The sequence below is a fragment of the Conger conger genome, unplaced genomic scaffold (assembly GCF_963514075.1).
Source record: "Conger conger unplaced genomic scaffold, fConCon1.1 SCAFFOLD_188, whole genome shotgun sequence".
NCBI classification, from domain to species: Eukaryota; Metazoa; Chordata; class Actinopteri; order Anguilliformes; family Congridae; genus Conger; species Conger conger.
In genome coordinates, this window is record NW_026890527.1 from 2,501 (window position 1) to 19,309 (window position 16,809).

At 48.8% G+C, this 16,809-nt stretch overlaps 1 protein-coding gene across 1 annotated transcript in view; it reads right to left on the reverse strand.

Moving 5' to 3' along the window:
• LOC133120637 (cyclin-G-associated kinase-like) overlaps window positions 1-16,015 on the reverse strand; it is a gene marked incomplete at both ends in the record, with an annotated part of 16,726 nt that extends 711 nt beyond the window's left edge. The window contains 17 exons of the mRNA XM_061230350.1: window positions 20-187; window positions 582-1,016; window positions 1,365-1,532; window positions 1,690-1,883; window positions 2,116-2,195; window positions 2,649-2,766; window positions 3,305-3,499; window positions 4,296-4,429; window positions 5,222-5,344; window positions 5,704-5,852; window positions 6,298-6,347; window positions 9,418-9,541; window positions 10,722-10,821; window positions 13,134-13,246; window positions 13,390-13,525; window positions 14,095-14,184; window positions 15,792-16,015. Of these exons, the coding sequence (XP_061086334.1) occupies window positions 20-187; window positions 582-1,016; window positions 1,365-1,532; window positions 1,690-1,883; window positions 2,116-2,195; window positions 2,649-2,766; window positions 3,305-3,499; window positions 4,296-4,429; window positions 5,222-5,344; window positions 5,704-5,852; window positions 6,298-6,347; window positions 9,418-9,541; window positions 10,722-10,821; window positions 13,134-13,246; window positions 13,390-13,525; window positions 14,095-14,184; window positions 15,792-16,015 (2,601 nt within the window). The remainder of the gene's footprint in view (window positions 1-19; window positions 188-581; window positions 1,017-1,364; window positions 1,533-1,689; window positions 1,884-2,115; window positions 2,196-2,648; window positions 2,767-3,304; window positions 3,500-4,295; window positions 4,430-5,221; window positions 5,345-5,703; window positions 5,853-6,297; window positions 6,348-9,417; window positions 9,542-10,721; window positions 10,822-13,133; window positions 13,247-13,389; window positions 13,526-14,094; window positions 14,185-15,791) is intronic.
• Window positions 16,016-16,809: the final 794 nt, after the last annotated feature.

The following is a 16,809-nucleotide window of genomic DNA, read 5'->3' on the forward strand; positions in this document are numbered from 1 at the left end:
AGGCGAGGAGGAAACTCACTGAGGTTGAAGAACCCAGAGTTGGAGGTGGGAGGCGGGGCCGGGAAGCTGGGGGCGGAGCCTTCTCCACTGAGGAGGTCTCCGAACAGGTCCGGTCCGGCCTGCTGACTCGAGCCCGCTCCTCCAGAACCTCCAGAACCCATCCCAAACGGGTCAAACAAATCATTCGCTGAGGATGGAGGTACAGGCAGTCAGTACTCACAGGCTCAGAGAGACAAGAAGCAAACCTATAAAATACACATCCAACCTGCGGTTTACATGGACATTTAGACATTTAGGGGGTGCTGTTGTCCAGAGAAACGTTCACCATGGACATACAATCAATTTATGCTGCTGGTCATTTCGTGAACTACAGTTTAAAACAGTTTAAAACAGCTTTAATACTGTTAGCCACGTTTGCTAAACAGGCACATTTACCGAAATGTTCATCAACTAAACTGAACAGAGAAAAGTAATAGTACTCATGGCTGTGCCAGACCTGGGACTCAAACATGCAAACTATGAGTTAGAGCTCCCTGACCACTACCGCCCCGGTGGATGAAGGTGGTCGGCACGCTGCTTACGTTTGGAGGCTGCAGCAGCTGTGGGGGGGCCACCACTGGTGGGGGCGCTGAAGAACAGGTCCCCATCCACCCCACCACCAATCAGGTCATCGGTGCTGGCGGTTGGGGCGGGGCTAGGGGCGAAGAGGTCGTTGAGGAGGTCGCTGTTGCTGGAGGAGGCCTTCATCCCGGCGGCGGGGGCGGGCGTGTCGGCGGGGTCAGAGTTCAGCCCCAGCAGGTCGACGCTGTCGCTGGAGTGGCTCTCTGCCGGAAGGTTCTGGAACTCGGTGTCGAAGAGCGGCTCGCTGGGCTCGCGGGAGAACGGCGGCTCGCTGTCCTCGCTCTGCCGCGCCCCTCCGGCCGAGTACGACTCCTCCCCCTCCGACCGGTCGCTCAGCTCCTCCTGCTCCTCCCTGCAGCCCTGCTCCTCCAGGACATCCTGCCGCCCTCCACCGTCTGGGAGGGACAGAGAGTTGGGCATTCAGATTTTGCTGAACCAGGCAGATCAACTGAGAGCTGAATTCTCTATTCACAGGGGAAACTTGAGGTTGAGGAGTCAAGGGGTGTAGCCAATCAGAGGTAGGGGGGTGTGGAACAGAAGGGATTGTGTAGCCAATCAGACGTAGGAAGGGATTGTGTAGCCAATCAGACGTAGGGGTTGCGGAATGGAAGGGATTGTGTAGCCAATCAGACGTAGGGGGTGTGGAATGGAAGGAATTGTGAAGTCAATCAGATGTAGGGGTTGTGGAATGCAAGGGATTGTGTAGCCAATGTTGTGTCTGTGGAGAGCACAGTGCCGCTCACCGTCCCAGTCCAGGGTCTGGAAGAAGTTGTTGGCGTTGGTGTCGGTGTCGGTGCTCTGGGGCGACTCCACCTCGGCCGCGGACCCCCCCTCAGCGGGCTGGTCTGACTGCGGCGACTCTGCTTCATAGAAGGTGCTGGAACCTGGTTGCCGGGGGAGCTCTGGTTTACCTGTGGTGGGGGAGGTGTCATTCAGGAGGTGAAATTGGGAGGAGCGGTTCTCCCTGCCCTGGGTGTGCTGGGGAAGGGAACGTCGAAAACCAGCCGTTCTCGGACCTCGAGAACCTTGCTGATCCCTGCTTTAGCTGGAAAGAGCGGATGAACTAACCGAACTTGGTGAGGATTTCCTGCTGCTCGTCTCGGCTGGAGAAGAGGATCTTGGGATTGAGGCCTTTGGTGGCGAAGTTGTCCCAGGGCGGGGCTTTGTGGGCGGGCCGGTCCCGAGGCTCCACCTCCACCTCCAGGTTCACCTGGAACAGGTCGGGGTACTTCTCCTGGATGTCACAGGCGTCCAGGTCATACCTGTGTGGAAGGCAACGCAGTTTTAGAGACCAGGGCCCTGTGTCATTGCCGAATTTGCTGTAAAACCCTAAACCTTCCGGAACATGGGCTGAACTGAAAAAGAGCTGTTCCAGGTTTTACTCAGCACAGTTATTCAGCTATCTTTGTAATCCTGCTTCCTGAAACACCACCCCAGCGGTACTGGACGGGAAACTGGTCTAGGATCAGCTCCGTGGCCGGTGGCGGTACATACTTTGCGAACTTTACGGAGGTGGCGTTCCTCGGAACAAAGCCGGTGTGGAACTGGATCTGGAACATCTTCATGGAGGCCATCTGTGGAACAGGAACAGCGACACAGAGGGACACACATTTACAGTCTGAGATTTCAGCTTTCATTTCACGGTCTGCACGCAATACCAACTAATCAGCACCTACAATAATGAACACAAGGGTAAAAGTAAATAAAAAGTTCAGGAATTGGAGAGGCATCAAAAAGAAGAGAGAAACCCGAAGGCCCCATATAATGAAAAACATTGAAAACGAGTTGCAGGTGCGATAAAAACACTTTGAAAGTAAGAAAACAGTCCTCAAAGAATTCCACAAAATCTGTAATAAGAGCTGTGCATTTTATCGAGCTGCCTGGACTTCCATAACTTTATGATGTCACAACTTTACGGTCATTGTATTCTTATGGATATCAGGACCTAAAATAAAACACAGGAATGGTGTAAGATATGGGACCTTTACGCTTTGTGTTGTTAAACGCGTTTGATTTGTCCTGCCCACCTTGGCCTGGAGTCTGCCGCCCAGCGTGGAGCGGGCGTGGTAGATGACGATGAGCACGTCTCCCTGCACCGTGACGCCCAGCGGGATCTCCGCCCGGCCGTCCTCCATCTTAAAGTCCCTGCGGAGAGGAGGCAGAGCTCCTTAAAGGGTCATTTCATCTCAGAACATTTCTTTAGCTGTGAACGTGTTCATATGCCTGCTTTATGCGAGACGTTTCGTGACACAACAAACGGATTCAAATACTTTTCTGCATTTGACTCAGCTTGCCTGGTGTATTCGGACAAAGTAAATTATAAAAACTTCATCCATCTGTTCCCCCTTGCTGGCTGAAATGCCCCAGGCAAGAACAATAGAGCACAGAAAAGTATTTGAAACCAAAACAAATACTATTTAATGACTAACACTTTATTTGAAGGTTGTACGCATAATACTTGCATGACACCTGACATAAACCTAAATAACCATTCATAAATGTCTGTTCCACTTGGAGTAATGAAGCGTCATTATGTCAATGACATGTTTTTAGAGAGTTTTGCAATTTATTAAAAATAAAAAACTGAAATCTCTGTCTGACTACTTTCTGAAGCCACTGTAAAGTGACTTTGGGCTCAGAAACGGCGCTCCAGAAGGCGGGAACAGGGCGTCACGTGACGTACTTCATCCGGTCGTACTCCTGTGAGGTGGTGGCGACGCGTTCGTCTCCGACGTACACCTCGCAGAACGGCCGGCAGCCACTGCGCTGCTTGTTGAACAGCGGGACGGGCGTCATGGCGATGGCACGGATCAGGATGGGCTTGCTGTGGGGGATTATGGGTTCCTCCGCCATCATGTCGCACATGTACTCAATATACCTGCAACCAACCAATCAGCAATCAGTATTTACTCAATATACCTGCAACCGACCAATCAGCAATCAGTATTTACTCAATATACCTGCACCCGACCAATCAGAAATCAACATGTGCTCAATATACCTGCAACCAACCAATCAGCAATCAGTATTTACTCAATGTACCTGCAACCAACCAATCAGCAAACAGTATTAACTCAATATACCTGCAACCGACCAATCAGCAAAACAGAATTGCAAAAAATATATAGAAAATGCTTTTTTTATAGCTACTTTCAAATTATGTGTCAAATTGCAATTGAATTCAAATTCCATTAATAATGGGCAGCCTGTAGCGTAGTGGTTAAGGTACATGACTGGGACACACAAGGTCGGTGGTTCAATGCAGGCCCTTAACCCTGCATTGCTCCAGGGGAGGATTGTCTCCTGCTTAATCTAATTAACTGTACGTCGCTCTGGATAAGAGCGTCTGCCAAATGCCAATAATGTAATAATGTAATGTAATAGAGAACCTCATAATTGCAATCTTATAATTGCATGATCAACTTCCGCAAACTGGAATTGTTCCGTAAACTACAGTCTACACTGAAACCGTCTCCAGCCTTGAATGGACCAATGGATGAGCACCCACATCCTTTGCCCCTGTTCGCCGTGTAATGCTCCTCCATGTTTGTAGTCACATGCTGGCGGATGGCGCAATGGCAGCGGCATATCACAGCGGTCAGAAACGGTGACTGTCAGTTTATGATTAGCTGAGAGGAAGCCTTTAACCAGGCCAATCAGCAGTGAGGACCTACCTCTTGTGTGAGGGGGAGATGCCGGGGGGGCAGCGCTTCATGCTGAACATGTACACCGCCGCCTCGGCCGTGGTGAAGAGCCGGCAGAAGCACAGGAAGGAACAAACCGCTACCGCGGAGACCGCCCGCCCGTCCTGAGGAGCACGCAACAGCAGGTCAGGGACGCCCCTCAGAGAGGCACAGGGGTCAGGGGTCACAGACAGGTCAGGAACGCCCCTCAGAGAGGCATAGGGGTCAGGGGTCACAGACAGGCTAGGGACGCCCCTCAGAGAGGGACAGGGGTCAGGGGTCACAGACACGTCAGGGACTAGGGAACGCCCCTCAGGCATACAAATTCTATGATGAGTAAAACAATTTGTCTTTATTACCAAATCATCTCAAGTAACTCAAGACTGGGTTGAAAGTATGACAGTAAAATAAAAGGTTTCTCCAGTTTCTCTGTTTCGAGACCTGCTGTTAACAGGAAGGATATTCATGGACTGTCATTCAACACCTCAAAACTTGTGAACCTCACGCCACACCAAAAAAGGCCCAAAACTTAGTTTGCAATTTCAGCAACTGAACACAAGATTTGATCAAACACTATGAACACATTAATTAATTTCAATGTTCTTGTTTATGTCTTTTTTTTCTTTTTCAGTTTAAAGTTGTGTTTCAGTTTCAACTTTTCCATTTTCAGTTGCATTGCTTCACATAATAAAACCAAACAAACTAATCTGGCCCTTTGATCTCCTTTGACTTAACTGATCCGTTTGCTTTCCCTTTCTCCTGGGGCGTTTGAGGTTTGCAAATCAATAAAAAAATGTCCCATGCAGGGAGCAGCTTTTCAATCTCCATGTCCCAGTTCTGTAAACAGGCTGCCGCACTGCCTCCACACCACCAGGGGGCAGTGAGGCCAAGCGGATGGAGGAGTGACAGGGACTCACCAAGCAGTGCACGATGCAGATGTTCTTCTGGTCCTGCTTGAGCCACTGGTGCATGCTCTTACAGATGCTGTAGAGGTTCCTCAGGTTCGGCGCCCTCCTGGCCTGCCATCCACAGTCAGACACCTGAGGCAGAACCACACGGGTTACGTACCTATCTGTGCTCATGAATTCTGTTCTGATTATTCATATTCATTGAAAAAAGCTGGCCTGGTTGGCATATTCAGTATAGTTTGCACATTCACCCAGTAGTGTAGAGAAATTAATAAAAACAAATCTGTAGGTATGTCCATCTAGTATACTCTTTTTCCTGTCAACATTCCAACCTCGTTCATTATGAGAAAGAAGTCTAAACTGATTCCACGCCCATTAACAGTCTCAGTGTAAGAGAGCTGATCTTGGATCAGTTCCCTCATGCCACATCCCAGCCTGGTCCATTGCGAGCTGAGAGACTAAACTGATCTCAGGTGAGCAGTATGACTTACCCGGTTGTGGAAGCGTGAGGGCCGGTAGGAGCGCTTGGAGAGGTTGTAAACGGCGTAGTGTCCAGCGTGCCGCGAGTCGAGGAACAGACGCACGTCCTCGATGTTGTTCTTAATCGCCGACTCCACCCCCTCCGCCGGGAACGACATGACTGCACGGGAGAGGGAAAACCGGGAATGCTGAAAACCCACACTGGACCCCCTCCCCCCCGTACTCTCTCGTATGACAGGATGAGCGGGTGAAAGGAATGTTCCAGAACCTTCTGGGGTCACCCAGGGCTCCGCTGACACAGCACTTCTTGGAAGTACAGTAAAAATGTAAGACAAATGTCACCCAATGCAGACCCGCACAACAGAATTACAAAGTGGACAAAATAAAAGAAGCTATAAATCTGTCAGGAAATGGAAAATGCGAGAGAGAGAAAAAAACACTCATAACAGTAATGGAATATATTGGAATGCACTGTAAATATGGGGACATTTGCCTATTTGTATTGTGAAGTGCTGAAACAGCTTTTCTGATCTCGATAAAACATGTTACTGCAGTATTCTGGTGCGTATGTCATTTGATGAGAGAGGGGATGTGGGGAGACCCACCTGCGATTCGGGAGGTGATGTAGGAGATGTCCAGGTCTCCTTTGGCGTAGCTGAAGAGGGGAGGAGAACAGAACTCAGACTCAGAGACGGGGTGAGACAGAGGGGTCATTCTCCCTGCCACAGGCACTGTTGTGTGGATTCTGGAAGGGTTCCCTGCTCTGTGAAAAGGGGAAACGGCTCCCAAAAAAACATTTCTGAGATCCAACCGGCTCCGTCTGCAGCTGGGCTGCGAGCGCAATAATAGCGCTGTTACAACAGAACACAGACACAGAACAGAGCGCCAACACAACGTTTCCACAGCGCTCTCACAACCACCCAGTATTCACACTACCACAACACAATAGAACAGAACAGAGTGCCAACACAACGTTTCCACAACGCTCTCACAACCACTCAGTATTCACACTACCACAACACAACAGAACAGAACAGAGTGCCAACACAACGTTTCCACAACGCTCTCACAACCTTTCTATAACTACACAGCTAGCGCTTACACAACGCTCTCACAATCACCTTGCTACAGCACAAAAACAGAGCGCTCTCACAACCACCCTGTATTCATACCGTTAAAACACAATAACAGTGCCATCAGAACATCTCCACAACGCTCTCTCAACCACACTGCTACAACACAATAACAGAGCGCTGTCAAAATGTTTCCACAACGCTCTAATAACCTGTAACCACACTGCCAGAGTGAGTTCTGGCTGCAGCTCAGCTGGTGTTGACTGAAGTCCGAGGAGATGCACTAATTACCCCTGATTTTCCTAACGAACACCCACACATCACTGTGAGCAGACTGACTGCAATTCAGCCGAACACACACAACTGAAAATAACACAGCACAACGCAGCCAAGAGTAGGCAAGGAGGACCGTTTCCATGTCAACCCCCGATGGCAAACGATAATCTAAACGATTAAATAAAGCCCATTATTCGTGATCTGACTTTTTAGCTAAATATATTGATAGGCTCATGAATGAACGCTTTAGAGTTCTTGTGCCCCTGTATGAAATGTCTTACTGTGATCTAATCTATGAGTCAGTGGCTTTAATTGAGCAAATTAGCTAAATGAATTAAGGTTAATTGATGGAAACAAAACCCAGCGTATGGTCCTCCAGGAACATGATTTCCCAATCCTGATGGAGACCTTCGATAATGTCCAAGTGAAGCCTGAGCTGGTCTTATCTGCCAAACTCACACCTCTAAAATGACATTAAGTGTGCTGCCTTAAAACAAACACACAATCATATGTTTATGTTCATCAGTGTATAGAGAGGAGTATCACACTGCAAAAACTGAAAGACAGAGAGAGAGAGAGAGAGAGAGAGAGAGAGAGAGAGAGAGAAAGACAGAGAGCGAGAGACTGAGATGGAGAGGGAGAGGGAGAGAAAGAAAGGGAGACAGAGAGAGAAAGGAAGAGAGAGATAAAGACAGAGTAGTTTCAGGTGATTTTCCAGCAAAACATAAATGTCACATCAGCGTTGGAGAAACAGGAAGCAGTCATGGCGATGATTGGGAGCGTGAGTGTGAGAAACGGGGGGGGGGGACAGATAGCGCACACACTTCCTGCTCACTTCCTGCGGCTCGACACAAAGAGCCTCACCAACAGTCTGACTCAGCGCACACCAGGAGACTCTTGAGAGCGACGGACACAGCAGGAAACGGACAGACAGGGCTGGTTTTAGTGCGGTATGGGATGAGGTCTAGTCTCTCTCCGGGGGGATGGGGAACGCCGTGAGTGAGGCCAGCAAGCCGTGATTAAAGACACACTGAGCACGGCAGACACACGGACACACACGGGCGCCATGGCGACCATATTTACCTGGGGCTGCCAGGGACGCGGTTATGGGACCAATGAGAGGGAGGGCAGGTGATGTGGAGAAATAAAAATAAATAAATAAATAAAAAAGACAAAACACACAACAGAACAAAAAAAACAAAATGGGCAAATTATAAACTGATAAACCACACAAGATGTCGGGGCAGGGGGGTGGGGGGTGGGGGGTGCGGGTTGAGGGAGGGGCACCAGCTTCACTATTGATCGTAAATACTCTCTTTCAGGATTACATTTTATAGAAATTGAAACCTCGAGGTGGGATTTTATTGGCTTTCCGGTTTACGACGGTGTGGTATCCCTCCTGCAGAATTCCCGAAGGAGGTGGAATCTCTGTTCAGTGACATTCAAAGCCTTGCCAAGATCCCAACAGTCCTGGGGCTCAGTGCTGCCCTGTCTTGTCTTTCATGGACCCCCAGGTTCCAGATCTGGGTTCAAATAGTATTCCTTTTGGATTCATATACTTTTCTGCATTTGACTCATCTTGCCTGGTCTTTTGGAACAAATAAAATGATCCCAAAAGTGTGAACCCCACCAATCTGCTCCTCCTAGCAGGCTCGAATGCACCAGGCAAGATGAATAGAGCACAGGAAAGTATTTGAATCCAAGACAAATAGCATTTGAATCCAGGCCCGACCCATAGAACAGGCCCCAGGTCCGCCAGGTTAAAAGCTGGGGGGAGCAGAGAGAGCTCCTTTGACTGCAGCAAGCTGGCTCAGGACTCTGGAGAGAGAGGCGGGCGTGCAAGCAGCTACACACTGCAGCTTTAGCACTAGAGCAGTGACCCCGCAGTGACCCCGCAGTGACCCCACAGTGACCCCACAGTGACCCCGCGAACACTCACAATGAGGCAGAATTCATGCTGTTTCCAGGGCAACAAAAACGCCCTTTTTATTAAGGAATAGATCTCATAATGTGGGGCAGCCTGTAGCCTCGAGGCCAAGGTGCATGACTGGGACCCAGAAGGTTGGTGGTTCAATCCCCAGTGTAACCGCAATAAGATCAGTGCAGCTGTTGGGCCCTTAACCCCACACTGCACCAGGAGCATTTGGCCCCTGCTTAGTCTCATCAACAGTAAGTTACTTTGGATAAAAGCATCAGATAATTAACTAATGTAATGCACTTCAAAACTGCCAGAGCTACGTATGCTGCTGGAAAAACCACAAGCAAACTCAGCCGATTCAACAGAAGTAAATTCCTCACTCTACTTCGCTCTGCCATCTTTAAGCCCTCTCCTCTGTAACCTGGCAACCCCCCACCCCATCAGCTCAGGTGACTCACCTGGCGACCGACTGGATCACCTTGGACGAGGTGTCCTTGATGTTGGTCAGGAATCGCTCCGTTCCGCCTTTCAGGATGTCCAGGAAGCCGCCCGCCATGGACGGGTCTGGGTCGCCATAGAGACCTGCCAGGAGACACACAGCATTGAGACTGAGATTCAGGAAAACCGGGAATCGCATTTTTAACTTTGACATTTCTAAAAAAACCATCTTGTTCAAAAAGCCAAATCCCCAGTGCACAGATTTCAATGCAAAGTGAAGAATTCTTCACATACATACTGCCCAGTCGTAGACATGGGGGAGGGAGGATTAATCACAATGCCAAGTTGACCTTTGCCTCATATTCCCCAGGAGGGAGGGGGTGAAAAGGAAAGAGGTTCTCCTGAGCGCCACATCTCAGACTGAAAGGGGTGGGGGTGCTTCTTGTTCCTGGACAGGCCGCTGACAGTGAACCCCCAACTCTGAGCTCAAACCCGTGTCCACGAGCAGAAGCTAAAGCAGGTCTGCCCCTCAAGAGGACGGGGGGAGGGCCGGAATTTCATCACAGGTTGCCAGATTTCAACAGACAGCAGCGGAAAAATCCTCTTAAGACCACAGATGCTAAATGAAGTCCCCCTCATTAGAACCCATCACAGAACACAAAGAAAAATATCTTGTTACAGCCAGACCTGGCAACCTGCACTCCAAAAAAAGTATTTTGCATCCAATAGGCTCCTTACCAACACAAGTCCAGGTTGCTAGACAGCAGGGGGTTAAGGGGGTGTTCGTAGGAGATCCATCTTCCATTTTAATTGGAGGCAAGAGGCTGCTTAATCCATAACACAGCACAAAGAACAATGTCTACGAAACCTCCTGTATCAGATATCTAAATCCCAAGGTTCACTTTCAAGCACAAACATGCTCCCATTGGACTAAGATTCCGTCTGAACCTGCACAGCTTCTTCCCGCTTTATAGGGTCTTCGGGACAACCCTAAAAATAAAACACTGGAGCACCTCCATGCCAAACAGGGTTAGTTTGGGAGCATTGAGGGTCTCCCCTGCCTTTCTGCTACAGAGGGCGAGAGAGTTAGCACCACGAACCGACTCTGTCCAGCACCATGGACTGGCCTCTGAAGGAGAAAACGTCATAATTTCACCAGTTATAAAATAAATAAAAACATTTTACCCCATATGTAAGAAAACACAATTCCACACAAGACCCAAGGGAAAGCCAACACTAGCTTGTGGATGTTGTTGATCTGCAGGGGGGTCTTACCTGCATTGTGGATGTTGTTGATCTGGTTTGGGGGGGGGGGGGGTCTTACCTGCGTTGTGGATGTTGTTGATCTGCGGGGGGGGCTGGGTGGTGCTGAGGGACCCTCTGGGGGCACCGTTATTCCCGAATCCCCCGTTCTGTTCCAGCAGCTGTAGGGATTCATATCCGTCATAAGCAGCCTTCCAGCAGTACACACTGAGCACACTCATCATAAACACACAGAGGAGAGAGGGAGAGAGGGAGAGAGGGAGAGGCAGAGACAGAGACAGAGAGAGAGAGAGAGAGCACTGCCCTGTCTATCTACATCACTGGTCTGACTGAAGCTGGTGCACTGGCGTTCCTCTCTGAGAACGTTCCGGTAACTGAGCGGTCACGACGGTGACTCCTCCACACAGACCTGTCTGTGTCCTCCCTCCCCTCCTGGAGGGGGGGGTAGTGTAGGGGGGGGGGGGGGGGTTAAGCTCCTTAGCGTAGCCACAAACCCTCCAGCTTAACCCAGATCCAGCTGGTGTAGAGCTGGCAGCCCGAGCAATACGGTACCAAACCAACCCCCCCCCCCCCCCCCCACTACCACAACACTGCCTCCTGCTCCTCCTCCTGCTCCTCACAACCTGTCAGAGAGAGGCTGTCCCAAAGGGGCGGGGCCACGTGCGTGAGTCAGTGCTGGAGAGCCCCGCCCCCCCAGCCGCGATGGCATGAGCTCGCCCGCCGTGAGGTCAGAGATGGCGCCTCAGACAGGCGGAGACAGGGCTCGGCTTTGTGTCCCCGGGGGAGGGCGGGGTGCTTTGGGGTTCGGGGCTGGGGGTGAATGGCTCCTCAGAGCACCCCCACATTTGCATGGATGAGGCGGGATCGCATCGTTTCCAAAGAGGATGTTTATTTCTCGAGGTCCCCAGTCGAGGGTAAGGTACGGGGGGGGGGGGGGGGTTACAGCTCGTAAAACCCCTTGATACAAGTTCAGTTTTACAGAGGAAAAAAACCACCACCATTGTGAATGTCATTTCATTTTTCATTATGACTGCATGTTTTGGTTTGTAAAAAAAAATTTTCTTGAAAATTATCAGGAATCAAAAACTGATCAGATGTTGCTTTCCCACAGAATTCTTTTTTTTCTGTATATTGACGGTTATCATGTAGTACAGTAATACCGTTATTTATGCGGGACGGTCAGATGAGAATAAATTCTCATTCACAATTTCCAACACTAATTTCATTAAAATGTGGTCTCTCGGATGTAACACGTCAAATCTATGTCGAGTCTGAAGACAAATCCTCCAACAGCTCGGCCATGACGGTAATTTTAATTAACTGACGTTTTGATGTAGACTGAGTTTTTAAAATTTCATTTCATTTAATGAAATGACCGTCTGGTTGGGTCTGCTGCAGCAGTTCTGATCAGGCCCGAGTCTCTCCTATTCCCGCAAAAACAAGGGACAAAGGACCGGAAGCTCTCTGCTAACGGCTAACGGCTAACGGCAGCAGATGGGAGCGTAATCTCCTGTACTACGGGAGGGGAAAGTGACCTCCACGCTGACCCAAAGCCCGGCCCGGCCTTAGTCGGGGCCTCAGCTGCTTAAACCCCACTGACAGGCCCGTTCCTCACCCGCCGCCCCCCTCCAAAACGTCTCAGAGAGGCACACCAAAACCAGGACCTGAGAGCAGTGCTCCCCAAACCAGCTGCCACGGAGGGCTGTGTACGCAGGCTTTCATTCCGACCAATTAATGCTGCCTTAACTCATTCAGCCTTATGCTTCCAACTGCATTAAAGCACTGAATATGAGCAACAGTTGTTATTTCATAATAACACATTTCACTGTATATACACCACTATGTCCAAACCTACAGCCAATGATCAGCAAGTAATTGAACTGATTTTATAATCAAGATCTGAGGCTGGGGTAAGAACCAGCGCGCACACGCGGCCTTTCATGGCACCGAGTTTGAGACCACTGACTTAGAGGCAGGGCCCGGCCACACACTGACCAGAGCAAAGCTATGCTACGCTAATTCTGCATCAACTCCAAAGTAATGATTCACTCTATTCCATTTAAAATTAAATGAACGCCTGCTTCTTTTATTATTATATATATTTTTTAAAGTAAATTATCTGAAGGGTGTTTGCAGTTTGGAGATTAAGATTTTTAACCCACAGTTAGAAAGTGTGCACAGTTGATCTAATCGAGTAAACACTAATTTATAATTTATTACTTTTCCCCACCTCCTCTGGCCAGGGTTTCTGTGGCTTTGGTCTAAACCGGGGTCTATAGAAGCTTCAAATAGGCTTCTTTAAAGATAAACACCCCCGTTATGACCAAAGCAACAAACAGTTTAGCTACTGTGTGAATTATATTTACCTTCAAAAGCGGAGTTTGAGAACAAGGCTTCCTGTTTTTCTTTGAAGCGAGATTAGCAGTTTAAGACCACGGCTATAAATACAGATACGCTGAGGGGGAGCGGTTACCTCGGTGATGGGAGATTTGGGGTGGACGTTCCGGGCAGCAGCGATCTCCTGCAGCTGGTTGACCAGTTCGGTGATGGACAGACGTTCCTCTGGGTTCACCTTCAGCATGGACCCTGAGACGGGCAAACAGAAACGACACAGTCACCTCTAACCCCACAGACTGACACTGCGACCTCTAACCCCACAGACTGACACACCGACCTTTAACCCCACAGATTGACACATTCGGCGGGTACGGGAGGGAGAGTGGACTCACGGATGAGGTCGTGAAAGACGGTGTATTTGCTGTCGTTCTGCGGGATGATGTACTTCCCGTTAACGATCTGCAGCTTGGCTCCCTCCTCAAAAGGGTGCTGCTTAAAGCAGAGCAGGAACAGGATACATCCCAGGGCCTACAGACACACGGACGCAGACACAGACGGATAAAGGAGGATTCCACACTCACACTCTACACTCACTGCTTATTATCTGTAGGAGGCTCCAGTGCAATAATACAGAACAGAACTGTAGCAGAATGTAAGAATGTTTATATTGTCATAGAAGGGTGCACCACAGTACTGTACATAAACAGAATGTAAGAATGTTTGTGAAGTCATAAAAGGGTGCAGCACAGACAGTAAATTAACAGAATGAAAGAGTGTGTATGATGTCATTGAAGGGTGTAGCACAGTTAATTAATAGCACAGGTTCTATAGACACACCAGATAGCCATGACCCTTTCAGTGTAAGAACCAGGTAGCTGAATACCTGGCGGGTCGACGGAACAGGCCTGCTGGCAAGATAATTTTTTTTCTGTCAATCAAGTTAACAACTAGGCCGAAAAAGAAACCTTCATGACATTAAACGATGATGTGTAAGAGTGGAAAAAAAAAGGTGACGCTAACCCAGGTTGATCGTGGAGCGCGTTGGGCGGTAATCTTGATTACATTACATTACATTACATTTGATACATTTGACTCACCCAGATGTCCTGCTTTTCGTTGATGGGGAAGTTTGAGTACAGATCTATCATCTCTGGGGTCCTGTAGGCAGGCGTAGTGTTCCTCGTGATCTGCGAGGAAGAGGAGGGGGAGGAAAGCGTGATGTTACCGAAACCAGATCATTCATTAAACCACATCCCCTTAAACCCACATACACTGTGCACATACGCTCCCTATTCGCGTAAGCCCCATACGTATACCCACACCTACAGACCAAACCCAGTGATGCTTATCTCATACACCACAGGGTACATTAGGAGAACACCATCCTGAACTGGGTTAGGTTGGGTTAGGCTTGGTCAGGTTGGGTTAGGTTGGGTCGAAATGGGTTAGGTTGGGTAGAACTGGGTTAGGTTGGACTAAAGTCAAAGGCCAACATTAAACGTGAGTTATGAACACAGATCTACCAAACTACATGTCCTGGTCCTGGAGAGCCGCAGGGTGTGCTGGTTTTGGTTTTCAAAGTAATATCAGCAACCAATTCAGACCCAAGAAACCAAGTGAGGTAAATTGATCAATTGAAGCAGTTAATTACACAGTTAAGTGCTGAGTAACAACAAAGCCTCCGGCTCTCCAGGACCAGGAGTGAGGAGCACTATATTCACAGGTATCGATTGGACTAGTAAATGGGCTGCACAATTAACATATTCAACAAATAAACACATTAAGCACAGAAAGAGATATTTTATTTCACAAAAACACTGATTTCTTCATGAACCACCCTGAGACTAATGAGGGTCAGGGCTGACATGGTGTCAGATTCTGTCTAGTCAGGTCTTGCTTTGGCACACTTCAAGTGCAGGGATCGAACTGGCAACCTTCTCACTGCGAGACGCCTGCTCTTACCTCCTGCGCTAATGTCGTATGTTTTTCATTTTTCACAAATAATATTTGATTCCCTGTGATATAACAGGACCTGAACACAATCAGGCACTGAAAACCCATGCACTGTTGAGTTTCTGCATCAAATCCTCAAGCCAACCATGAGCAACCTGGTCATCTATGACAACTTCCTCCTCTAACGAATGGCAGTGTGGTTAATTGACTAGGGCCAGACCATCAGAAGCGTAGCGGCAGGGTCAGATTCGATTAGCCGTCGCCGACTCAGGAAATGGCCGCCCTGAATGACTTGATTAATGACTTACTCAGAGCACGCTCAGAGACCAGCTGCCGACCTGGCGACACGAACCAGCCAACCAATCCAATCACACACACAAGATGAACAGCATCGGTTTCACCCAACCCCTGTACTCAACCTGAATTTCTTCTGTGAAATATACAGCTGAATAAATGCTTTGCATGACAAAAACAGTAATAAATGCTATCTTTAAGTTACTCTGGATAAGATCTGCAAAGATTTAATACATTTAATTTATTTATTGAATAATTGCAATACTGAACTGTTGCAATGTAAAGTTTGGTGTTTCATGGTATAAGAACTACACATTCCAGAAACAAGAGAAGAATCGAGTAGTTCAAGTTCATTGATTGCAAAGAAAATGTGATTAAGGTATCAAAAATTGTGTCTTGTTTGTGATTTTTTTTAAATGTAAAGTGAGAACCGGGTTCAGGGAAGGAACATTTTCATTTCGAACACATTCCATTTCACTGCATCATTTCGGAGCGGGGCAGTCGCGCGACGTGGAGCGCAGGAGGAGGAGGCGGTGAGAGCGCTCACCTCATCCTCCACCATGGAGCGTTTCTGGGCCGACCAGCTGTAGTCGGGGTAGTGCACGATCGTGGTGGAGCTGCCGAAGTCACACAGCTTCACCGTCCCCTGGTGGCTGATCAGCAGGTTCTCAATCTGACAAAACACCCCCAAAAACACCACCCCGGTCAGTGAGGAGAGACCCGGGCTAGAACCGGGACAGGCCTGGGTCAAATAAAACAAACACGGTAAACCTTCAGAATCAGTTGGCACGGTTCAAAAACTCCAGGCCCGATGAAAAAAAAGTTTCATGAATCAATCTGAATCTCAGCCAGGCCCTGGGGAGGAATCCCCATCTCATTGGCTGTGTTTGAAATCGCATACTACCTCACCACTTAGGATGTCAAAATAGTGTTAGTATGTATGTACTGGTATTAGTATGAAACTATAGCTGTATGAAAGAGTATGCTAAAGCTACCCGGATCCAACACTACTTTCAGTGAAATATCAAAGTGTGAGCGCACAGGACACTAGGCTGGCATGCGTATCCCACAGTGCATTGTGCACTAGGGCGAAAGATTTGAACAATTTAAACGCAAGCATTACCTTTAACTATGCTTAGAGGAATGTGGTTAAAATCAATGCATGGCTTTACATTTTAAATCATTTTTTCTGTCGTCTTAGTCACACCGAGCTGCCGTACACAGAATGACAGTGGGTAGTGCGTAGTGCAGGATTTGGGATGCAGCCTTTATGTTTTAGTGCCGCGATGTTGCCCCCGAGGCCCACAGTGCCTCCCGAAACGCTTCAGTCAGAATGAGAGGAAACAGGAAGAGGAAGCACGGGGGGCGCGGGGGGACCACGTCAGCGTTTCTTCACACGCTCCCCCTCCCTCCCCCCTTCTCTCTCTCTCTCTCTCTCTCTCTCTCTCCCCCTCCCTCCCCCCTTTCTCTCTCTCTCTCTCTCTCTCTCTCTCTCTCTCTCTCTCTCTCTCTCTCCCCTCCCTCCCCCCTTCTCTCTCTCTCTCTCCACCTCTCTCTCTCTCTCC